At 45.8% G+C, this 25,921-nt stretch overlaps 1 protein-coding gene across 1 annotated transcript; it reads left to right on the top strand.

The window, feature by feature from the left end:
• The first annotated feature begins 3,640 nt into the window (after positions 1-3,640).
• Positions 3,641-25,407, top strand: TMEM175 (transmembrane protein 175). The gene is made up of 6 exons (XM_065407061.1): positions 3,641-3,676; positions 6,519-6,602; positions 10,092-10,256; positions 15,225-15,303; positions 23,719-23,857; positions 24,744-25,407. The coding sequence occupies exons 1-6, from the start codon at positions 3,647-3,649 to the stop codon at positions 25,405-25,407; spliced, it is 1,161 nt and encodes a 386-aa protein (XP_065263133.1). The 5' UTR covers positions 3,641-3,646.
• Positions 25,408-25,921: the final 514 nt, after the last annotated feature.

The following is a 25,921-nucleotide window of genomic DNA, read 5'->3' as shown; positions in this document are numbered from 1 at the left end:
AAGATCACCGTAGGGGAAGTTGAAATGCCCATTGTGATCCTAAGTGACCCTGCCTACCCCTTAATGCTGTGGCTTATGAAGCCATACACGGGACACCTTGACAGCAGCGCTATACGCTCCATAATATTTGTGAAGGGAAGGGTGAAAGTTTCACGCAGGCCTGGACCGCAGAGGCTCAGCGCCTGGAGGCTGAATTTGAACAGCCAGAGACCAGGGCTATTAGAGGGGCGCAGCGCGGGGCCATAAGGATCAAGGATGCCTTGAGGCAGCAATTTGAAACTGAAAGCCACTAATATTTGTTGCTATGCTCGGGAGTGCAGTGCTTGTAATGCTAGGAGGTGATTGTGATTGGTGCAGACAATGCACTATGAAGGGTTAAGATAATTGCCTGTTGCTTTGCAGGGCTCTGTTTGCTTTCAATTCATATAATAAAGATGGTTTGTTTTCAAACCAAAATAATTCTTTTAATAAACAACAACCACCGGAGGCGAGAGACAAACAAAAAAACCCCACACATCAGCACTGAAGGGGAAGGGGGAAGGGAGGGTCCCAAGAAGAGGTGGGGTCCCGGAACGGTTAAAGATTTGTGTATGTCCAGGTATCCTATCCATCCTTCTCCTGTGGAGTACAGTGCAGCGGGTACTGTATTTCAGCAGGGCTAAACTGCAGAGGGACGGGTGTGAGTGAAGTGGGTACTGGGAGGCCGCAGGGCTGGACTGTGACTGGGCAGGGGTGGAATGCAGCAGGTACAGACCGTAGCCAGGAGGTTGATAAGCGTGTGTTGGCAGTGTCTGGGGGGCGCATGGCAAAGAGTTTTGCGACAGTGGCTGCAGGGGAGGGCGGGCGTGGAGCTGCTCGGTTTGCTGTGCTAATAGCACCTGGAGCGTGTCCACTTGGCGCTCCATAATGTTTAAGAGCCGCTCTGTGGCTTCATTCTGGCGCGCCGCATTCTCTTTTCGGTCCCTCTTCTCGCTGTCCCGCCACTCCTTCAATTCTTGTTTTTCGGCCGCGGAGTGCATCATAACATCACGCAGAAAGTCCTCTTTAGTTCTTCGTGGTCGCTTTCTAATTTTGCACAGCCGTTCAGCCAGCGATAACAAAGAGGGAGGCTGGGCTCCCAAGGTCATCTCTGTGAAGCCAAAACGCAACATTTTACAGAAGCAGCATTCTTTGCGAAACACAGACCACTGATTCAGTGATTTAAAACACAGCCATTATTCACGTACCTATCACTAACTGGCTGACCCCAGGCAAGCACACATGAGCCACAAAACCCCCAAAATGGTGAGTAGCCTCAGGGGCAGGGAAATTCAGTGTTCCAGGACTGTACTGGGCACGTGGCTCTTGGGGAGAGCCAGCACTGTAGGGGGGGCCTTATAATCATTCCTGTCCCCACATTTTCCACAGGCTGTGTTCATTATGGAAGGTATTTCGCTGCTGAGGGTGAGCAGGGAATCAAGGGAGGGTCTTCTCCAAGACTGCCGCTTCCGCCCTGGCCCTTTTGCGGCTCGCCTGTGTGCAGCAATGGTCCCCCCTGCGCGCCCGGGACAGCAGAGTGCCGCGGGAAAGTTACCCTTAATAGGGCAAGAAACAAAGCAGCTCTGCCAAAAAACTTGCGGCAGCGGATTGCCCAATATCTCCATGAGAGTTTCGTGGAGATCTCTGAGGCAGATTCCCGTGAAGTGAGGGAGTCAATCAACACCCTGTCTGCCGCTCAGACTAGGCATGTGGTGGTACACGCATCATACAGACACAAGCCTGTTTTCTGTACAACCCTCCTGCCCTCAGCAACTCGCTTCAGCAATTCCCCAAATCAAAGCCACTTATCAGGGGCCTCCTGTCCTGTTTGCGCTTTGCCAAGATTCGACAGCTGTGACTGGCTAGCCTCCTCTGGGGTAGAGAAGAGCTCCTGGCTGCATGCATCTGACCTCCGAGTCCTCTGCCTCTGGGTCCCCCTCTCCCTCCACATCCTCGTCCAAGATTTCCTCCTCCAGGCTCAGTCCATTCTCGACTGGCACACGAGCCACCGAAATATCCACAGTGGCCTTCACAGTTCAGGTGGGGTCGCCACTGAGTATCACGTCCAGCTCTTTGTAGAGCCGGCAGCTCATGCGTGCAGCACCGGAGCGGCGGTTTGCCTCCCACGCCTTGTGGTAGGCGTTCCGCAGCTCCTTCACTTTGACCCTGCACTACAGTGTGTCCCGGTCATGGCCCCTTTCTGTCATGCATCGGGAAATCTGTCCGTAGGTATAATTCCGACGGCTGGAGTGCAGCTGGGACTGGACAGCCTCCTCTCCCCAAATGCTGATGAGGTCCAGCAGCTCGGCATTGCTCCAAGCGGGGGATCGCCTGGTGCGTGGAGCAGGCGTGGTCACCTGGAAAGATGTGCTGAGAGCACTGCACACATCACCGAGCAAATAGGAAGGGGACTTTCAAAATTCCCAAGGAATTTAAGGGGTGGAGCTCACGGTTGGTCACCTGTGGGCAGGGCAGTAGAGTTCAAACTGATGACCAGAGAGGCGAGAACAGGCATTGTGGGACACCTCCCGGAGGCCAATCGCAGCGCTGTAATCGACCTGGGTGTCTGCACTGGCACCATGGCGCTGTAGCCCTGGCACAGAAAGCTGTAAGCCTCTCGTCATGGTTTTTTTACAGCACTGCAGCTGCGCCATTTCTGTGTACTAAGTGGCTCGGCAGTGTGTACACCTCAGGAGTTACAACGCAGAAAGCTGCTTTACTGCGCAGAAACTTGCCAGCGTAGACAAGGCCTAAGATAACAGAACCAATTCCTCAAGAATTCATGGATTGTAAAGACATTTAATCCTCTTCTTACATAGCTTTTAATACAATACATCTTTATGTGGTTGAGGTTCTCTTTTTTTAGCTTCTTTTTTTTATATATATATATATATATATATATGTGTGTGTGTGTGTGAAACATTGTGGATCAGATAGATGTTTACTTTCAACCAGCTCAAATTAGAGATGTTTGAAACATAGGGGAAATATCAAATTTCTACATTACTACTTTAGAAGGCCTAAGAAGTGAAATAAGATCATAAACTAAATATAGATCTGCTATAAAAACAAAATATATATCTGTATAAAACTATGAAAGACATTCTAATACTGTTAAGCCTGGAGTTGAAGTGTCAAGGCCAAAAGGTCAGCTCTGTTGAATACTCTGACTTAGGGCAGGTCTACACTTAGAGCACTTCAGTGAAGACACTACTGTGCTGATTGGAGAGCTTCTCCCGTTGGCGTAGTTAATCCACCTCGGCGAGAGGTGGTAGCTGTGTCAATGGGAGAAGCCCTTCCCTCAACACAGCGCTGTCTACATCGCGGATGAGGTCAGTATAACTGCGTCGCTCGGGGTGTGGATATTCCACACCCCTGAGCGACGTAGTTATACCAACGTAAGTTTATAATGTAGACTTGGCCTAAGAAAACACTTACATCTGCTCCATAGTGATCCATTTCCTGCAGGGTTCAGGTAGCAACTTCTGGAACAAATGATTTTTCTTGAGGTAATGCCTGCATTAGAATTATTTATTTGTTGGTGTCATCCCTAACAGTGATGGACTCCCAGGACTTAATTGAGCTTGTGTTTCAAACATGCTTTTTTCCCCTTTCCTTCTAGGCATGTATGATGCTCATAACTTTCTTGCCATACACGGTAAGTAAGTGTTACATTTTCATTCATGTTTAATATGGATGCTTTAACTCTAAAAAATACCTAATCAAAGCATTCAGAAACCCTAGAGAGCATTATTACGACACCTGAACCCCACTGCAATGCATATGTATTATTTTTCTGATAATCCTAAAAGCTGAACACATTAAAACGTGATTAGGGCTTCTTGTTTTGAGTTTATTAATTTCACACACAAGCTCTATATATCCTATGTAAATAGTGGAGTCCCCCAGGGGTCTGTACTGGGCCCAGTCCTATTTAACATATTCATAAATGATCTGGAAAAGGGGGTAAACAGTGAGGTGCCAAAATTTGCAGATGATACAAAACTACTCAAGATAGTTAAGTTCCAGGCAGACTGTGAAGAGCTACAAAAGGATCTCTGAAAACTGGGTGACTGGGCTACAAAATGGCAGATGAAATTCAGTGTTGATAAATGCAAAGTAATGCACATTGGAAAACACAATCCCAACTATACATAGAAAATGATGGGGTCTAAATTAGCTGTTACCGCTCAAGAAAGAGATCTTGGAGTCATTGTGGATAGTTCTCTGAAAACATCCACTCAATATGCAGCGGCAGTCAAAAAAGCGAACAGAATGTTGGGAATCATTAAGAAAGTGATATTTTCTGTCTTATTATCTATCATATTGCCTCTATATAAATCCATGGTATGCCCACATCTTGAATACTGTGTGCAGATGTGGTCGCCACATCTCAAAAAAGTTATATTGGACTTGGAAAAGGTTCAGAAAAGGGCAACAAAAATGATTAGGGGTATGGATCGGCTTCTGTATGAGGAGATATTAATAAGACTGGGACTTTTCAGCTTGGAAAAGAGATGACTAAGGGGTATATGATAGAGGTCTATAAAATCATGACTGGTGTGTAGAAAGTAAATAAGGAAGTGTTATTTACTCCTTCTCATAACACAAGAACTGGGGGCCACCAAATAAAATTACTGGGCAGCAGGTTTAAAACAAACAAAAGGAAGTATTTCTTCACACAACGCACAGTCAACCTGTGGAACTCTTTGCCAGAGGATGTTGTGAAGGCCAAGACTATAAGAGGGTTCAAAAAAGAACTAGATAAATTCACGGAGGATAGGTCCATCGATGGCTATTAGCCAGGATGGGCAGGGATGGTGTCCCTAGCCTTTGTTTGCCAGAAGCTGGGAATGTGCGACAGGGGATGGATCGCTTGATGATTGTCTGTTCATTCTCTCTGGGGCACCTGGCATTGGCCACTGTCGGAAGACAGAATACTGAGCTAGATGGACCTTTGATCTGACCCAGAATGGCTGTTATGTTCTTTATGGCTAACTCAAGCTCAACAGCTGGGGACCCCTTGCTTATGCTTAGAAATCTTTGCCCCCTGAGAGTTCAAGCAGCATAGGGATAGCAGTTTCTCTTTAACAGGGATTTTTATTCCCTTCCCCCAGTGTTCAAGCTGTGCTGGGATGCGGGCTTGTGCACCCTCTTCAGGGGAGTGGGGGAAGCAATCAAGAAAGTCTTTTGTCCACTGATATTCCACAATGGCTTGTCTGGTGTCAATGGGCCGCCTTTTATTAGGGAGGAGAAGACACCTTTTGTGATAAACTGGTATTTCACACTTGGTAACGCTTCTCTCCTGGCCGTGGGGGTTTACAGGCTTAGCAAATATTTTTATAGTGATAGAGCAAACGCTTAACATTACCTTATAACATGGGATACAGACATTAGAAGTAAGATTAATACATGCCACATCCTACAAGCATTTCTAAACACTGAAACATGTTCTTATAACAGTAACGCTAACACACCGGCGAGCCAGACTGGTTTCCAGCTATGCGTTTGTCAGCGTTCAGTGAGGCCCAGTGGCCTTGGCATGAGCTGGCACCTGATCTGCCAGCATCACAGAGACTTAAGGTGGGAGACAGATTATCCCATAGTTGCTCCCGAGGGGTTGTTACATCTTCCTCTGAAGCCTCTGGTGCTGGCCACTGTCAGAGACAGGGTACTGGGCTTGGTGGACTCAGATCTGATGTAGTATGGCAGTCCCTAGATTCCGATGACAAGCGCAGTAGAAAATCCCTTAGGGAATTAATTGAGTCTCTTTTCAGTGCAGGGCTTGGGTGATGTGCAGTAAATGCGGCTTAGGGCTGCACATTGGCTCGTGAGGATAAAAGGAAATATTGAATAACGCCCCATTCACTGAGCACCATTCGTCTCGTGCACTAAACGAGGCAGAGGTCCTGTGGCGAAAAGTATTGGATCATGTAACTAAAGACTGTTATAATGGATACGCACGAGGGGACTGAATTCAGGTTGCACAGGCAGACTTATTTCTGGCATTTCCCAACTTTGGGGAGTTGGATTTAGCAATCTCCCCACCCTTCTAATGTACTGTTTGCAACATGGTATATACAGTAGGCTCAGCCTAAAGCAGCTGACATAGCGGTCATGGTGAGGACCGTAGCCACTGAGTCCTCAGTCCTGCAGTGAGTACGGTGCGGGTGCGGGGATCTGGTCATACAGAGTCAATTGCAGGATTGGGGCCCAAAGCTGGTATGAAGGAATTCAGGGTTAGTCAGTTGCTTTGGGCCTATCTCTAGCATTTAACAACTCCTGCAACCCCAAATCTATGAACACCCCAGTGACTGTGGAAGCCATGTATTGCATGAGTTGGGCACACTTGTAGCTTAAAGTCAGTGGAGTTATGCCAAGAAGGAATTTTGAACAATCCAAACAATTCAGTTTTAAGGTTAAATAAAAGTAGAACTAGTACATTCCCCATCTCTGCTGCTGTCCTTTAAGTGTTTAACCTGTTTACATTTTTCTTGTAGTTTTCCTTAATGGCCTCCTTTCCAGGTGTACCTTTTGGTATTTTCCTGTTTAGCACTTGTGCTGTTGTCATCGGCCTTATCCAGGTATGGGTGTCACTCATTTACTTTTTCCATTCATTATTAGAGACTAGATTTTATTAGATGGAAGTGCGATTAGATTTATTAATAGTAGATCTAGAACATTAGGAAAGCTTCATATAAAATTTTGTGATGTTGCTATTATTAGTGTATGGTTTTTGTGATAGTGTAAGATTGGTAACTCAGACAAGTGCCAGATCATGTGGTGACTGTTTTCACTATCCCAAGTCAAGTATGAAAAAATTAAAAGCACTTGAAATGCCAATAAAGACACAGATGCAACCAAATCAGGAAGTTCAAAATCCATTGAATCATGATAAATCTGTTCTAAAAAGTATCAGAGGGGTAGCCGTGTTAGTCTGAATCTGTAAAAAGCAACAGAGGTTCCTGTGGCACCTTTAAGACTAACAGAAGTATTGGGAGCATAAGCTTTCGTGGGTAAGAACCTCACTTCTTCAGATGCATGCTTGCATCTGAAGAAGTGAGGTTCTTACCCACGAAAGCTTATGCTCCCAATACTTCTGTTAGTCTTAAAGGTGCCACAGGAACCTCTGTTGCTTGTTCTAAAAAGGAACTCAAAAGGTTAGAAAAGTAGCAGTTGATGGACTGTATTATGATGATGATTTCCCCCCCCTTGCTGGAGTTCTGAACGGCTGCTCGATATTTAGTTCTGCAAGCCTTTTAATACAGGTACAAGGGCTCCACCTTACTTGTAACCATTAAGTATAAGGGAACAGCAAGTCTTAATGAAATAGTTCCCTTTATCGACGGGCTGAAAATTACACTGGTCACAGGACCATAACTTCATGTATTAAGTCCAGGATTATACTGGACTGTATTGAGGCAATGCTTGTGAGAGACAAGTGACAGATTTAAATCACAATATTTTATGAATCACCAGATCTAGAAATAAACTCTCTCTGTACTTGGAAGTATGGGAACTCCAGTTCTCTAGTAAAATACATGCATTCTAGCCCAGGTAGGTTTCAAGAGTGGACTTCGCAATGGTCACTCTCAATTTACCGTATCTTTCCATTTGAACCCCAGTATGATTTTACTTGCCGCTCTGTTGAACTGCTACCGCTTGAACTGAGTGCTTTATATTGGCTGAAAGTTTTGAACTCCAGATTTTAAACATTAGCAGCCTTGAGGTTTTTGAGGAGAGGACTTGCTTTCTGAAGGGACAATGAAACCCCAGTTCAGCGGTGCTGAGAGCCATTGAACCAAAATGCAAACCGCTATGATGGAAACCACTTCAAGACAGGGGGGTGCAGCAGCACCCCCAGCACCTATGTCCCAGTTACTAAAATCTTTGCAAACTTTTTGTAATGTTTACTCTGCAAAGCCTCTCCGTAGTCACACAAATCTTAGTGTGCTAAATCCAAGCCAAAGTTTACATCTGCTTCTGCTGCTGAGGACCCTGGTAAGTCAAAGCCCAGTGAGGTGAGACTGCCGTGATGCAAGGCAACTGTTACCTCCTTGTCAATGGTGGTGTCAGAGCCAGCACTACCTGCAAAGGAAGCAGCCCTTGCCATTGAGTGGGCGTGGCTAGAAGATGCACTGATTAGTGCATTCCCACCTAGTGACTTACAGGTGGAAATCAAATCAGTCCTTGCCAGGTAAAAACACCAAGGGGAAGAAGCTGGCGGTTCCATTCTCCCTCGGAATGAGTTTCCTCCTGGAGAGTTAGGTGACTTGTGGGCACAGGGAGATGTAATTTACACATCCTATCATCTAGTTGGGTGGATGTATCCAGTATCTCTTACCTCTGCAATGGCTCCCTTTCAGCCGGACCTGAGACCGAGTTCTGTGCTGCTAGATTGTCCGGCATTTTTAACATCTGTACCAGCCTCTGGACTTATTTTGCACAAGGAGCCTCACTCATGGAGCAGGACCCCATTGTGCTAGGCGCAGTGCAAACACACAACAAAAATGTCATATGGGGTGTGGTGGTGGGGGAAGAATACAAAATCTCTGCATAACTAGGTGTTATAACTAGGTACAACAACGAGTCTGTGGCAGAGGCTGAAAAAAACCCAGCCTTCTGACTCACAGTCCCTCTCAAGCCACTAGCCCTCTCCCTGATTTAGTAAGTGCAATAGCTCATGGCCTGCCATGGCAAGGAACCAGTTAAAGTGGTTTCTGGTCCTGAAAGTGTTTCTAAGCACCTGGTCCTGCAGAAGTTATCAGAAGAAAAAAAAATGGATTCCTGACTTCACACACCATTTCCAGCCTCCGTTGGCATGAAGAGCGTGGAAAGCAGTTAGTACAGCTTGGCCAGCCTATTCGTTTTACTGTCAGTTGGTTTGCCAAACCAGATGCTTTCTTCAGTAATTGCAAATTGTTGGGTGAAATCTTGTCATTTGCACAAGCAAACAGATTTCAATTAGTAGAAATGATTACATTCTTTGGGTAAAATTGTAAATTTGTATTTATCCATGTGGGGCAGAAATACTGTCTGAAAGATCCCGTCACTTTCTTACCAAAGTGGGGTGACCTTGGGCCAGCGGGAGTGGGCAGTGAAACATTCGTGTGTGTGTGTGTGTGTGTGTGTGTGTGTGTGTGTGTGTGTGTTTAAATGATTTGGTGAACAGGGTAAAGATGGAAAGAGATTCATTAGATTGAAAGCTTCTGGGGGGCAGGGACCATGCTTTTGTTTCAAGTTTGTACAGCGCCTAGCACAGTGAAGTCCTAGGCACAATCTAATGTCAGTGGAAAAGTTCAGAGACTGGTTTAGATACATATCTGAAGTTCAAGTATTTACCTAAACCCTTTGGGACTGACCTCTTCAAACCTTCACAAATCCCTTTCCTCTCTATAGGTCCCACTTTCCCCTGACCTGCGGCATGTGGTTTCTTCTGGGAGAATGCCTAGCTGCCTGCTAGTTGCTGGGGTGGGTCTCCTTGCACTTCAGAATAATAAGGCCCAGGGTCTTGCTTATCTTTGCAGAGGTGGTGATGTATACGTCCTCCATTAGCCCCTCCACCAGGCACGTTAGGGTAGTCTACACTGCAGCTGGCAGCGAGCCTCTCAGCCCAGGTCGACAGACTCCCACTAGCTCCGTACAAGTTAGCACACCAGAAATAGCAGTGTGGGCAGCGGCTCAGGCTAACCGCCCACGTCCAGGCCCGCCTGACTCCCTGGATCTGAGTTCAGGTGGCTATCCTGAGCCGCAGCCCATGCCACAGCGTCCATGCTGCTAGTGCACTAGCTTCAGCAGAGCTAGAGCCAGTCTGTCTAGCTGGGCTGGGAGGCTCGGTCCCAGCAGCAGTGCAGACGTAACCTTAGTGTTATGCAGTGCCAGAGCCTGTGAGATTCCGCTCTCCATTCCTGTCAGATCAGCCCTTCTCAGGAGAGTGGAGAGCAGAGGTTAGCATGCTCTGGGGCTTGTTGTATTAGAGGTTTTCTATTGGTTTTGGGTCCAGATTTAGAATTACAGCTTTGACTTGTCTAAATATCCACTGTAAGCCAGTATCCATAATTTTCTCTCTGCAGGCAGTGATAGTAGCCTATGGCTTCTATCATCCCTACTTGCTGAATCACCAGATACAGGTGTCTGAAAACCAGGCCTTCTACAAACATCATATCTTACAGATCATTCTAAGAGGACCAGTACTCTGCTTCTTAGCTGCCATCTTCTCCTTTTTCTTTATCCCAATGGTAAGTTCTTTAAACAACCATCGTTCTAAAAAACATGTTGTGCTAGTTCAGTGGTTCCCAAACTGGGGTTTGTGAACCCCTGGGGGTTCACGAAATGTTACAGGGGGATCTCGGGGGAAAAATTCCATAATGGCGGACAGAGCTGGCCCTAGGGACCCTGGGCAGCATGGGGCCAGCAGCCCGGAGCCCCTGGACTTCCAAGAGCTAAGCAGATCAAAGCAAGCATATCTATCACACTGAGGAGATTTAAACTTCAAGACTCCTTATAAGAAATGGAAAGGGAGGTGGATATTTTTTGCTGTTTTTAAAATTAAATAGGCAGCTTGTATTGTTTTTTTTTTTTTTTTTTTTAAATTATTATGAAGAACAAGTTTAAGCTTTGTTGTAACGTGCATTGTTTGCCTGGACTGTTCAAGACCTGAATGCTTGTATAGGAGGAACTCTTTGAGTTGGCTTCTTAAATACCTTCTTGCTGTTTCACATCTGATACTCCTTGATGAAACATAGGAGCCTTGTCTTATAATAGACTTATTCAAAGTGACACAAGCTACAAAAGTGAGATATTGGAAGAGTGTCACCATTTTCATAGTGTAATAAAAATACTGTAATAATAATAAATATCAGAGGGGTAGCCGTGTTAGTCTGGATCTGTAAAAAGCAACAGAGGGTCCTGTGGCATCTTTGAGACTAACAGATGTATTGGAGCATAAGCTTTCGTGGGTGAATGCCCACTTCGTCAGACGCATGCACGAAAGCTTATGCTCCAATACATCTGTTAGTCTCAAAGATGCCACAGGACCCTCTGTTGCTTTAATAATAAATAGTGTGTAATATGCATGTCATAAAAACAAATTTTATATTTCCCAGATCACTGCTTTTATAATTTATACTCCGATAAAGGAGAAAATCCCTGGAAATATTCATTTTGAGGAGGGGGTTCGTGAGACTTGACATTTTAGTGAAAGGGGTTCACAGGTTGTTGAAGTTTGGGAACCACTGTGCTAGTTGAAAGTGTGACCTGACAAACTTCATTAGTCACATTCAGTATTCTGCCTAATAAAGTATCATACTAATCATAATACACAACCTGTAACCTTGTATAATTCAGCAGTTGAAGCCCCGTCACTGAGCAGATTTAAAGCACGTCCACACAGAGCGCTAGATATTGTAACACAGGAGACACTCTGACACCAGCTAACGAGTGGATTAAGTCAGTGGTTCTCGTTCCCTCCCAAATCAGTACAGCTGAAAAGACCGTTGCGTCATGACTCCCATCTAGGTCGCAACTCCCTATGGCTGACTGAAACCCCCCAGGTTGGGAACCCATAGACTCAGTGATTTAAAGTCTTTCCCATGTCAAATTTCTGTGCCACAGAATTTCCAGAACACTGGTTTGTTTCTTGGTTACCTGCTGTCACATGGCTTAATCAGAACCACTGTCATGCCGTGAAGGCTTTTAGATCACAGGAAGCAGTCTGATAATGTGGCATGGACATCAGAAAAATGCTCTGCTGCTATCCTTGTCTATTTGTTTTAGCTTCTCAGGTCTGGACACACTTCAGAGGAAGATCTTTCAGGCTAACAGTAACTTTAAGGCAGCAGGTTGCTGATCATAAACAGATGGAACAAAATTAACGTGTGAGGGTAGGTAAAATAAACATCAAATTACATAAGAAACTGGCTAAAAAGCCTGACAAATATAGTTCCTGTCATTAACACGGCACAAGAACAGAGTAAGTAGATCAGTCAGCAGCTAATTATCAGACTTACCATCCCGAAACAAACTCCTCTGGCTGAATCCCAGGCACTTACAGCCAACTCCTATTCCATCTTCATTAAATGGAAACCAGTGACGAGCTCAGCTCCCACCAGCTCTCAGCATCCACAGACAGAGTCCTCTAAACAGTCTCTTTATGGAGCTGCTCCTGAGATACCCTGCTTCTGCTTGATGCCCCTTCAGGCATTTTGTACTGCTTTCGTTTGACTTTTTCTTGAGACTTCCACAGACTGCATCAACCTTTTGATATATTCAGAGAGTTGAGATGACTCGTCTTCATAATAGTAACCTTGAATTACAAAGCCAGAGTATGCAAAAACTTGAGAGCTTAATTTAAAATAAGCACAACCTATTTTCCCCTTCTCTGACCCCTCACCCCCCCCCCCCCCCACACACACAATTTCCATTATACACAATCCAGAATGAGTCATTCACCAATTTACTCCTGTGCAAGGGGCTAGCCCACATCCTGTGCTCTTTTAGGCCCTATTTGGAGGACTGAAGTAATTCTTGTGCTGGTTGTCACGCTGTCTGGAATGGCTCACAACTGTGAGTGCCTACCTCAGGGCAAAAAAACAGGAGACACAGCCCAAAGTGGTGGTGTGTCAATAGGCAGACTGGGGGCCAAATCTAGACCACCAGATGCTTTTGAATGGACCTCAAAATATTTTTATTTGCTTATTATCGTTGTTGTTGTTTTTGTATGATTTTCTCTGGAGTCTGGACCTTGACTATACCTTGACCAAGAAATTTGGATCTTGACAAAAAATAATTGATTACCCCTGCTAGACTCTCCAGTCTATCTTACCACCCAGACAAACTGAACTCTGTGATAAAAGGTCACTCAAACCAAAAATCACACCACATCAGAATGCTCCCAGTCCCAAGAGACCAGTCACTTACCCCAGATCAGTTGGTGCTCTGGATCTTACACCAAAGACAACACCGGTAGCCATTTCTCTAGTAAACTGTAGGTTTATTAGCTAAGAAAAGGAAATTAGAGTTATTGAAAGATTAAAGCAGGTAAAATATATGCACAGGTGAGTCATAGTTTGTAAATCCAAATAGCGGCAGTGATGTAACAAACTGGCAGTTTCCCAAAAGTCTTTCCAGGGAACCCAGAAGGTGTCTGGGGATCTCTGCTTTGCATTTGGTACACTTCCCTGTAAGAATCCAAATAGTCTAGAGATGCAGGATCTTTTTTTGAATCCATATTTATAGTTCCTTCTTAGAGGGAAAAAAAGCTGACAGTGTCTCTATCCACGTGGACTTTTTCTTTTATGACAGCGAGGAATACATTTGGAGTCTTTTGATCTCCAGTCACCACACGCCATGACCACTAAAGTTCTTCATTTGCCTTTCACAAGGCTTCTTTGTAGTTAATGATTGCTGTTACTTGTATTGTTCCTGTTGTAATGTAACATTCCACTAGTTTTCATGAAGTTTAAACATCTGAATACACACTTGTACATATAACAGTTACTTTGATCTATGCTAATATGGTTTAAACACCAAACATACTCATAAATTTAACAATTGCTTTGATCTACACTGATACACAAGTGAATTGACCTGTTTCTGACCTGAGCTGACATCTGATCTGCCAATGCCACACTGGTCGTCTACATCAGTGGTTCCCAAACTTTAACAACCCGTGAACCCCTTTCACTAAAATGTCAAGTCTCGCAAACCCCCTCCTCAAAATGAATATTTCCAGGGATTTTCTCCTTTACCTGAGTATAAATTATAAAAGCAGTGACCTTGGAAATATAAAATATGTTTTTATGACATGCTTATTACACACTAAAATTAATTATTAATTTATCATTGCAGTATTTTTATTACATTATGAAAACAGCAACACTCTTCCAAGATCTCACTTTTGTAACTTATATCACTTTGAATAAGTCTATTATAAGACAAGGCTCCTATGTTTCATCAAGGAGTATCAGATGTGAAACAGCATGAAGGTATTTAAGAAGCCAACTCAAAGAGTTCCTCCTACACAAGCATTCAGGTCTTGAGCAGTCCAGGCAAACAATGCACGTTACAACAAAGCTTAATAATTTTTAAAACAATACTAGCTGCCTATTTAGTTTGAAAAACAGCAAAAATTATCCACCTCCCTTTCCATTTCTTATAAGAAGTCTTGAAGTTTAAATCTCCTCAGTGTGATAGATATGCTTGCTTTGATCTGCTTAGCTCTTGGAAGTCCAGGGGCTCCGGGCTGCTGGCCCCGTGCTGCCCGGGGCCCCTAGGGACAGCTCTGGCCACCATTAGGGAATTTTTTTCCCGAGAACCCCCTGTAACAGTTCACGAACCCCCGTTTGGGAACCACTGTTCTACATGGATGATTTACCCTAAGGACTGGAAATATTAGGGCTCAGAAGCAGTAAAAAATTTTAAAACACAATTGTGCAGACAGGTATTCTGTGTTAGGACTGTGTCGTTTTTGGTTAAACCTGTGCAGAGGTAGTCCAGTTTAAATTTCAATCAAAATTTAAGGGTAGTAAATTCGCCCCGCTCCGCCCCCGCAAAACGTTACAAGACTTTTTAACACATCTGCTTCGATGTAATTGATTGATTGCTCTAAAGGAACCAGTAAAGTTTCATGTATGTTTTATAACGTTTGTAACTGACAAAGTAAGCATAACAGACAGCATTATCTCCTTTGATGTGATACCTGAGCCATTGCAGACTTTGAATGGCAAATGACAAGTAGCACAGGGACCCATGGGCTCACAAGTCCACTAAGTTCCATACAAATGATAACTAAATTTTTGTCTCATAGGCTTAGCAGAATTTTTACATTCTTTCCAATCTCAGTACCTCCCAATTACAGATATTGAACTTGGTACAGGAAGTGGAGGAGGTAAATATTAGAGTGTACTCATACTATTCAAGATGAAGATTAGTCTAGAGAAACTCCATGTGAGCTACTGACATTGTAGTGTTCATGTATTTGTTGGATAAATGTGTTAATGTAGTGATTGTTCAGTACAATCACTGTCATAAAATGTATACTTTCTATTACAGTCAGGGTATTTCAATGTTGCAAATTCATGAGTTGCATGTTAAATCAACATGTTCATGAAGGATAAAAAGAATAATTAATTTTTAACTTAGAACAAAATATTTGTATTTATCTTGCAATAACTGAAAACTGAAACTGTTTTCATTTCTTTCTATAGTCTTATGTTCTGCTTGGACTTGTTATCTTTTTGCCACACATCACTCGGTTAATTATTTGGTGTAAAAACAAGACTGTTGGTAAGTAACAGTATCCAAAAGGAGTGCATTTAATTTTAGATACTCTACTATATTGTTAAGCTGATATATTAAAATATGATTTATTTCACAGTCCCCTTTGTTGTCACAAATTTGAATGAAGCTGTTTTAAAAGATCTAAGGTGCAGTAGAATCCACGGCAAGTTTGTTAGTAATTCTAGTTCCACTGTTTCTATTAGGAACACACTGATAAACTTTTAGTTCTGTCCTTCCATTCTGCCTCTTTCTGGGAACCTTTTTCCTGGCTTTACCTACTTTGGGCTATACCTGAAGAACACACGTGCATCAAGAGTCTCCTCTGACCCCCTTTGGAAAAGAGCATAATAACTGAATAATTTCAGAAGTGAGATCTCTCTCTGATCACTGGCTCTGGCCCCAGTAGTAGTATCTTTCCCCCTCCCCAAATTCATATTTAAAAAATATCACAGAATCTGTTGTATATAGAACTGCTACAAGCAAAGTATTCCAGGGGGCAGTGTCAGCTACTTGGAGAGGAGAAACACTGGCGATAGACAAGTACTGTATTCTTCTTCTTCATGTTTATTATGGTTGTGCCTAAGGACCATCCAAGAATGGGGCCCTATTGTGGTAAGCCCTCATAGGGTAGTACATGGTCACTTCCCCCAAGAGTCTATCATAGATATGGACCAGACAGACACAGGTGCGGGAAGGGGTATAACACACAGCAGACTGAGCAATGTGGTAGCAGCTAATGGCGTGCTGTTCCACTACTTTGTGTGTGTGAGAGAGAGAGAATTTAGTTAGGAAGGGATCAGGTAAGAGGAAAGGGGTGGAGGGTGACAGGGCAGGGGCGAAGAGGGTCAGATGGCTGGGGGTGGTGTTAAGCCAAGGTGAAGACGGGGGGAGCGTATTGGAACACAGGATTGCCATGTAGAGCGAGATCGTTGTTTCACAAATGCCGGGGGTTTGCCTCTGCCAGTTGCCAACACCTAATGCTTCAGAGGAAGCGAAAGGTTTTCCATAGTGCACTGTGAGTGGAGCAAGGGCAGATATTTTTCTCTCGCTGGCAACAATCCTTTAATGCCTTGAAGCATGAGATTTGCTTACCCTTATTCTTAATACACCCCTCTGTTGTCCTTTCAGTTCTCCCACCCCGTCCTTAGTTGGGGTGCGCTCGTCTAAAGCTCTAAGGTCCCTGTTCCCCTCCCAGAACTGGCTGCCGAGCACAGAGTCCAGCCTTGTGGGAAGAGCTGGGAGCTTACTTCTTGCAAAGCCCAAGCACCCCTTCTCCTGACCAAAGACTGGATTTGGGGGGAAGAAGGCAGCTTCCCTAGCTGCTGCGGACAAACTGTGTAGGACAGGATTGAAGGCCTCCACTGAGCACATGGGACTCTTTCCTCCCCATATGGGTGGCTGCTGGCTTGGGAGAGCTATTAGCTCCCAGGGGGCTGAGTGGCTGAAGAGCTTGGCCCCAGCTCAGTAAGCACTCAGCCTTCCTGGGCAGCAGAGTGAAATTCTCCCACCGAGGCAAAGGCAGAATGCAGGCAGGGCTGCTGGTGAGTGCTCCCCACCGCAAGGCACCGAAAGGCCTGGCCTGCAGACAGGTTTTGTACTGGGCTCGCAAGCTCTGTTAGGGTGTGAGATTTGTTATTTTGTCTGTTCAATTATTTTTTTATTCCAAGAGCTAAACCCGTAGTGTGGACGTAGTTATACCTGTATGAAGGTGCCTTATGCTAGGGATAGCTTATTCCTTTTGCTGTGCAGAAATAGTTATACTGGTATAAGCCCCTTTATACTGAGGGTATGTCTACACTACGAAATTAGGTCGAATTTATAGAAGCCGGTTTTATAGAAATCGGTTTTATACAGTCGATTGTGTGTGTCCCCACATAAAATGCTCTAAGTGCATTAAGTCGGCGGACCGCATCCACAGTACCGAGGCTAGCGTCGACTTCCGGAGCGTTGCACTGTGGGTAGCTATCCCACAGTTCCCGCAGTCTCCGCCGCCCATTGGAATTCTGGGTTGAGATCCCAATGCCTGATGATGCAAAAACAGTGTCGCGGGGGGTTCTGGGTACATGTCGTCAGGCCCCTCCCCCTCCGTCAGAGCAACGGCAGACAATCAATTCACGCCTTTTTACCTGGGTTACCTGTGCAGACAACATATCACGGCAAGCATGGAGCCCGCTCAGCTCACCATCACCATATGTCATCTGGGTGCCGGCAGACGTGGTACTGCATTGCTACACAGCAGCAGCTAATTGCCTTTTGGCAGTAGACGGTGCAGTATGACTGGTAGCCGTCATCGGCTATCTGGGTGCTGGCAGACGTGGGGCTGCATTGCTACACAGCAGCAGCTCCTTGCCTTTTGGCAGTAGATGATGTATTACGACTGGTATCCATCATCGTCGTATTCCTCAGTGAGTTCGATCAGAGGCACCTGGGCAGACATGTTTTGTCTCCTGGAGACTCAGTCCTGCCGGCAGTCCTATTGAACCGTCTAGACGATGATGGCTAGCAGTCGTAGTACAGCATCTTCTGCCAAGCACCCAGAAGATGCCGATGGCTATCAGTCATGCTGCACCGTCTGCTGCCAGCTTAAGATGTAAAAACTAGATGGACCAGATTTGTTCTGTATTCATTTGCTTCCCCCTCCCTCCGTGAAATCAACAGCCTGCTAAACCCAGGGTTTTGAGTTCAGTCTTTGGGGGGGCCATTCTGTGTGACAGTTGTTTGTGTTTCTCCCTGATGCACAGCCACCTTTGTTGATTTTAATTCCCTGTACTTGTAAGCCATGTCGTCACTCGCCCCTCCCTCCCTCCTTTTTTCGCCTTTTTCACGCCTTTTTTCAGCCCAGACGCCATAGCACTGGGATCATGGAGCCCGCCCAGATCACCGTGGCAATTATGAGCACTATGAACACCACGCGCATTGTCCTGGAGTATATGCAGAGCCAGAACATGCCAAAGCAAAACCAGGCGAGGAGGCAATTTCAGCGATTGCAGCGCGGCAACGAGAGTGATGAGGAAATTGACATGGACATAGACCTCTCACAAAGTACAGGCCCCAGCAATGTGCAAATCATGGTGTTACTGGGGCAGGTTCATGGTGTGGAACGCCGATTCTGGGCCCGGGAAACAAGCACAGACTGGTGGGACCGCATCGTGTTGCAGGTGTGGGACGATTCCCAGTGGCTGCGAAACTTTCGCATGCGTAAGGGCACTTTCATGGAACTTTGTGACTTGCTTTCCCCTGCCCTGAAGCGCCAGAATACCAGGATGAGAGCAGCCCTCACAGTTGAGAAGCGAGTGGCAATAGCCCTGTGGAAGCTTGCAACGCCAGACAGCTACCGGTCAGACGGGAATCAATTTGGAGTGGGCAAATCTACTGTGGGGGCTGCTGTGATCCAAGTAGCCAACGCAATCAAAGACCTGCTGATATCAAGGGTAGTGACTCTGGGAAACGTGCAGGTCATAGTGGATGGCTTTGCTGCAATGGGATTCCCAAACTGTGGTGGGGCGATAGACGGAACCCATATCCCTATCTTGGCACTGGAGCACCAAGCCACCGAGTACATAAACCGCAAGAGGTGCTTTTCAATGCTGCTGCAAGCCCTGGTGGATCACAAGGGACGTTTCACTAACATCAACGTGGGATGGCCGGGAAAGGTACATGATGCTCGCGTCTTCAGGACCTCTGGTCTGTTTCAAAAGCTGGAGGAAGGGACTTTCTTCCCGGACCAGAAAATAACCGTTGGGGATGTTGAAATGCCTATCGTTATCCTTGGGGACCCAGCCTACCCCTTAATGCCATGGCTCATGAAGCCGTACACAGGCAGCCTGGACAGTAGTCAGGACCTGTTCAACTACAGGCTGAGCAAGTGCCGAATGGTGGTGGAATGTGCATTTGGACGTTTAAAAGCGCGCTGGCGCAGTTTACTGAGTCGGATAGACCTCAGCGAAGCCAATATTCCAATTGTTATTGCTGCTTGCTGTGCGCTCCACAATATCTGTGAGAGTAAGGGGGAGACATTTATGGCGGGGTGGGAGGTTGAGGCAAATTGCCTGGCCGCTGATTACGCGCAGCCAGACACCAGGGCGGTTAGAAGAGTACAACAGGGCACGGTGCGCATCAGAGAAGCTTTGAAAACGAGTTTTGTGACTGGCCAGGCTACGGTGTGAAACTTCTGTTTGTTTCTCCTTGATGAACCCTCCCACCCCCCCACCCCCAGTTCACTCTACTTCCCTGTAAGCTAACCACCCTCCCCTCCCCCCTTCGAGCACCGCTTGCAGAGGCAATAAAGTCATTGTTTCTTCACATTCATGCATTCTTTATTAATGCATTCACACAACTAGGGGGATAACTGCCAAGGTAGCCCAGGAGGGGTGGGGGAGGAGGGAGGCACCGGGTGGGGTGCGGGAGGAGGGAAGGACAAGGACACACTGCAGTTTAAAACTTTAACTCTTATTGAAGGCCAGCCTTCTGATGCTTGGGCAATCATCTGGGGTGGAGTGGCTGGGTGGCCAGAAGCCCCCCCACCGTGTTCTTGGGCGTCTGGGTGAGGAGGCTATGGAACTTGGGGAGGAGGGCTGTTGGTTACACAGGGGCTGTAGCGGAGGTCTCTGCTCCTGCTGCCTTTCCTGCAGCTCAACCATACGCTGGAGCATTTCAGTTTGATGCTCCAGCAGCCGGAGCATCGACTCTTGCCTTCTGTCAGCAAGCTGACGCCACCTATCCTCTTCAGCCCGCCACTTTCTCTCTTCAGCCCGCCACCTCTCCTCTCGTTCATATTGTGCTTTTTTGCACTCTGACATTGACTGCCTCCACGCATTCTGCTGTGCTCTGTCAGCGTGGGAGGACATCTGGAGCTCCGAGAACATATCATCCCGAGTCTGCCGTTTTCTCCTTCTAATCTTCACTAGCCTCTGCGAAGGAGAAACATTTGCAGCTGGTGGAGGAGAAGGGAGAGGTGGTTAAAAACATTTACAGAGAACAATGGGTACACTCTTTCACGTTAAATTTTGCTGTTCACATTACACAGCACATGTGCTTTCGTTACAAGGTCGCATTTTTCCTCTTATATTGAGGGCCTGCCGGTTTGGTGTGAGAGATCACTCACGCAGTGCCAGGCAACAGAATTCGGCTTGCAGGCAGCCATGGTAAGCCAGTCTTTTGGCTTTTTTAACCTTCATAACATGTGGTAATGGTTTCAAACAGCAGCGCCCTCATTTCCCATACCAAGGACCCGTTGGGTTGGCCATTTAAAATGGGTTTGCAATGTAAAAGGAGGGGCTGCAGTTTCTGGGTTAACATGCAGCACAAACCCAACTACCCCCCACACACACACACCCCCAATTCTCTGGGATGATCACTTCACCCCTCCCCCCCACCGCGTGGCTAACAGCGGGGAACATTTCTGTTCAGCCGAGCAGGAACGGGCACCTCTGAATGTCCCCTTAATAAAATCACCCCATTTCAACCAGGTGACCGTGAATGATATCACTCTCCTGAGGATAACAAAGAGAGATAAGGAATGGATGTTGTCTGCATGCCAGCAAACACCAGGACCATACGCTGCCATGCTTTGTTATGCAATGATTCCAGACTACGTGCTACTGGCCTGGCGTGGTAAAGTGTCCTACCATGGCGGACGGGATAAGGCAGCCCTCCCCAGAAACCTTTTGCAAAGGCTTTGGGAGTACACGAAGGAGAGCTTTCTGGAGATGTCCCTGGAGGATTTCCGCTCCATCCCCATACACGTTAACAGACTTTTCCAGTAGCTGTACTGGCCGCGATTGCCAGGGCAAATTAATCATTAATCATTAAACACGCTTGCTTTTAAACCATGTATAATATTTACAAAGGTACACTCACCAGAGGTCCCTTGTGTGCCCTCAGGGTCTGGGAGCACGCCTTGGGTGAGTTCGGGGGTTACTGGTTCCAGGTCCAGGGTGATAAACATATCCTGGCTGTTGGGGAAACCGGTTTCTCCACTTCCTTGCTGTGAGCTATCTTCATTGTCTTCATCATCATCATCTTCCGCGTACCCCGAACCCGCTTCCCTGTTGCGTGATTCTCCATTGATGGAGTCAAAGCACACGGTTGGGGTAGTGGTGGCTGCACCCCCTAGAATGGCATGCAGCTCCACGTAGAAGCGGCATGTTTGCGGCTCTGCCCCAGACCTTCCGTTTGCCTCTCTGGCTTTGTGGTAGGCTTGCCTTAGCTCCTTAATTTTCACGCGGCACTGCTGTGCGTCCCTGTTATGGCCTCTGTCCTTCATGGCCTTTGAGACTTTTTCTAATATTTTGCCATTTCGTTTACTGCTACGGAGTTCAGCTAGCACTGATTCGTCTCCCCATATGGCGAGCAGATCCCGTACCTCCCGTTCAGTCCCTGCTGGAGCTCTTTTGCGATCCTGGGACTCCATCATGGTTACCTGTGCTGATGAGCTCTGCGTGGTCACCTGTGCTCTCCACGCTGAGCAAACAGGAAATGAAATTCAAAAGTTCGCGGGGCTTTTCCTGTCTACCTGGTCAGTGCATCTGAGTTGAGAGCGCTGTCCAGAGCAGTCACAATGAAGCACTGTGGGATAGCTCCCGGAGGCCAATAACGTCTAATTCCGTCCACACTACCCCAAATCCGACCCGCAAAGGCCGATTTTAGCGCTAATCCCCTCGTCGGAGGTGGAGTAAAGAAACCGGTTTAAAGGGCCCTTTAAGTCGAAAAAAAGGGCTTTGTCGTGTGGACGTGTCCAGGCTTAATTCGATTTAACGCTGCTAAAGTCGACCTAAACTCGTAGTGTAGACCAGGCCTAATAGAACTGCAGCTACACTGTAGTGCTTTCCCCATACCACTGATAGACACTGCGGGATGCCTGCTGTGTGTCGACATGCCCCAGGCCTTTCCAGAGGAGCTGTTTGCTGAGCTGGGGCTAGGAGAAGGGGAGGTCCATTGTGTGTGATGAGTGCCCCGTGGGACTGTGCGGCTCCTGAGAAGCAGCTATGTCATGGGGATTGAGCCAGGAACAGCCCTCAGGTGAGGGGTATCATGGGCGAGGATAGACCCAGGCAAGGAAGTGCACATATGGGAGGTGTTGCCTAAGTGGGTGCCTGTAGGTTGGGAGCACATGGGGTGGTTGTGTGTGGAGATGTAGACACAGGCTCTTGCTTTCTTTGGTTTGAAGATCTAGGCCGTTAGCAGCAGTACCCTTCCCTATCCCCAATCATGCCAAAAGATCTTGCTGCTCCAGGGAGGTGGGGACCAGGGTAGCTTTCCTGCAAGATTTAGACTGCAATTTTAAAGGCATTTAACTCCCACTGAATCTCAGTGAGATTTGGGCACCTAATTAGGTTAGGCTACTTTGAAAATCCAGCTTTACTGCGTATTTTTCACTAGCTATATCCCTCAGTTTATATGGTTACCCTCTTTCTTGCTCATATCAAAATGACATGTAATAAAACACTTAATACAACTATAAAAACTAAGGAAAAAGAGGATATTGTTTGTATGCACTTTTTCTTTATGGCATTTTGGTAACTTTCGTTGTGTGCAGTATGATGCTTTGACATATTATCACTGCGGTAGAAGCAGATGCTTGGTCTTGAGAGGGACTATAAAGAGATGAGATATTGGTGTTTGACTCATTTAGCTTTCAAATATGTGTTTTCCTTTGCTTCCTGGAAATGCCTGATTACTTCTCTGAATCTGGAAGGGTTTTTTGATATCGGTAGCTCTTCTGTATTTAGTGCACCTGGGACTAAATACACCTCTACCTCCATATAACGCTGTCCTCGGGAGCCAAAAAATCTTACCGCGTTATAGGTGAAACCATGTTATATTGAACTTGCTTTGATCCACCGGAGTGCGCAGCCCCGCCCCCCTGGAGTGCTGCTTTACCACGTTATATCCGAATTCGTGTTATATCGGGTCGCGTTATATCGAGGTAGAGGTGTACTTAACTGACCATCTAATTTGGAGTAGCACTAGAGCTCTATCTTCCAAAGACAGAGAAAGGGCTAATAAAAAATGACTAATGGAAGTCCTCTACTCAGACCAGAGCCCCAAGATCCATTAGAGCTTCCTGAGCTGTAACAGGGTTTCTGTCATGTGAGTTATCAAAATATTAAACTAAAACACTAACACTGAGTCATTGTTCACCTAGTACCAACTGTGTGTGAGGTGCTTCTAAGACGAGTCCCCTGCCCTGAAGGCCTTCTTATTGAAACAGGCAACATAAACCTCAGGAAAGGGATGGCTGCAGTGGAAAGCAGCGTGATTGAATTGTCAGATTGACCAGTGCCTTGTTACTTCCACAAGTTTGAGATTTGAGAGAGCAGGAGCATCAGACTAGACTGTTGAAATTCTAGTGTAATGCTTGTTGTTTAATGTTTTGATTTATACAGAACACAAACTAAACTCATGACTTATGGTTGGCAGGTCCAAAAGAGGATGAGGAGTCTCATCGCTTAGAGGCCTTCACTTTTTACCTCAATGAACCTTTGAGTAAGGAACGAGTGGAGGCGTTCAGTGACGGTGTGTATGCCATTGTAGCAACCCTGCTCATTTTGGATATATGGTAAGACTTTGTGCTGACTGACACACCCTGAATTGTCTGATATAAATGTAATGGTGGTAATACCTACCCCTTACGTAGCGCTTTTCATCAGTGCATCTCAAAGGCTTCACAGTCTTGAATATATGTATCCGCTCGGCCCCCCTGTGAAGTAGCGCAGGGCTCTTATCCCCATTGTACAGATGGGAACTGAAGCACAGAGAGGCTAATGATTTGCCCAGAGTCACGCAGGTTGTCTGTGGCGAAGCAGGGAGTTGAACTGGGGTCTTCCAAGTCCTCATGGGGCTGTATGTGGGTACATACATTGTCAGGTGTTGAAAGAGAATGGACTTATTTTATTTTGACTTGTACAAACAATTGCACCAATCCTCTTATCCTAGTTACAAACAAATGTAAACAAGTCATACAACCAAACTATTAACAAAGAACTCTTCTCCCCTCTCCATGTGTGAATCAATAAACCCTACCCCTCTTTAATGCAATTATACCAGGCTTCGCATACACCATTCTCAGACGTTTGGAAAAGCCGATCTAGCCACATATTTAGAAAGTCAGATGCTGGCTCTGTCAGGCAAAGAGTTAGGAAGCTGAATTCTGTTCTGGTTCTTATATCATCAACAGAAATGATAACGAAGCTCTTCAGGAGAACTTTGTACTGATATTACATGATCCAGGAAGCTTTCAGATCCTAGGATGAATTTGCAGAGCAGTCAATTCTAAGAATTGCTTTTTAACTTGTAAGCTGGGGGATCACTGAAGCACAATAAAGCGGGAAGCCTATGATGCTATTCATAGTTACTCTTCACAGTGGAACTACATGCTTACTGCTCTCAGATTGCACCATTATACCACTAATATGCAAACTAAAATAATTTTTTTCCCTCAACAGTGAGGACAATGTCCCTGATTCCAAAGAAGTTAAAGACAAATTCCATGACCGCCTCATTGAAGCTTTAAGTGAATATGGACCAAACTTCCTTGCCTACTTTGCCTCCTTTGTAACAACTGGTCTTCTCTGGTTTGTCCACCACTCGCTCTTTCTTTACATAACAAAAGCAACTCGATTTATGGGACTGCTCAACACATTTTCATTGGCTTTCATTGGAGGGCTTCCTCTCGCTTACCAGCTGACCAGTGAATTTGCAGAGAAGTCTCACAATGAAATAGAAGCTATTCAGGTCAGCTGTGTAATCACTTTCTTTGCCAGCATCTTTCAGTTTGCTATATGGATCACAGCTCTGTTCCACGAAAGGGAAACCTTGCATCCTTTGGCGAGGTATGGCGGCAAGGAACATGCTTTTATGTTTGCTAAGCTTGCTCTCTACCCTTGTGTCAGCCTTGGGGCCTTCTTTCTAACCTGCTTGTTAAGTAAGTTCAGCACAGCGATTTTTCACATCATGCAGATTGTAGTCCCCTTTGCTTTCCTTGCCCTGCGCATCCTTGTCAGGATTTCTTTGGCAATTATGAAGTCAATGTTGTCTCTCTCCAGACGGAAGAACGTAGTGTTAGATGAAGAGGAAACATGTTTGTCTCCTGCTGAAACGCTCTCATAGATTTCCATGCAGCGCATGTGAAATTGTAACATTATTTCTAATTCTAACTGGTGTTGTTCTAACATAGTAGATGACTGGTCTATACTAAAGTCTACATTGGCCATAACTGGGGCATCTTTAATGTTTAGCTAAAGGATCTCATGTCCCTTTCTTTAGAAATATAAGTATTTCTATTACTTGGGTGAGTGGAGAAGCCAAAGAACAGCAGGATCTCCCTCCTTAACGGACTACCCACGAGGAAAAAATACTGCTTGAAGCATTACTGCAGTGATAATGCACTAGAAACACATCAGAAGATAAGCAGCATTAACCTGTTGCTCTGACATACATTATGAAAGTCAGTAACATGGCAACCACCAGCAGAATGGTTGGAAGCTGATTGTGCCGCTATTGAAGGCGGAGGGAGGGGGCTGGAAATTGTGAAGGAGACTCCCTCTCGGCACCCAGGTGGGGGAATCCTCAAAAAACCTTTGTCCTACCCATGTAGAATGCCAGCGTCCCTTTATTTTCCTCC

The sequence above is a fragment of the Emys orbicularis genome, chromosome 6, assembly GCF_028017835.1.
Source record: "Emys orbicularis isolate rEmyOrb1 chromosome 6, rEmyOrb1.hap1, whole genome shotgun sequence".
Taxonomy (NCBI): Eukaryota; Metazoa; Chordata; order Testudines; family Emydidae; genus Emys; species Emys orbicularis.
This window is presented reverse-complemented; position numbering and strand designations above follow the sequence as displayed.

Coding starts and splice junctions, on each gene's coding strand:
- TMEM175 (XM_065407061.1), top strand. CDS start 3,647: ATGATGCTCATAACTTTCTTGCCATACACG. Junction 6,603..10,091: donor TTGTCATCGGCCTTATCCAG/GTATGGGTGTCA, acceptor TTCTCTCTGCAG/GCAGTGATAGTAGCCTATGG. Junction 15,304..23,718: donor GTGTAAAAACAAGACTGTTG/GTAAGTAACAGT, acceptor TATGGTTGGCAG/GTCCAAAAGAGGATGAGGAG.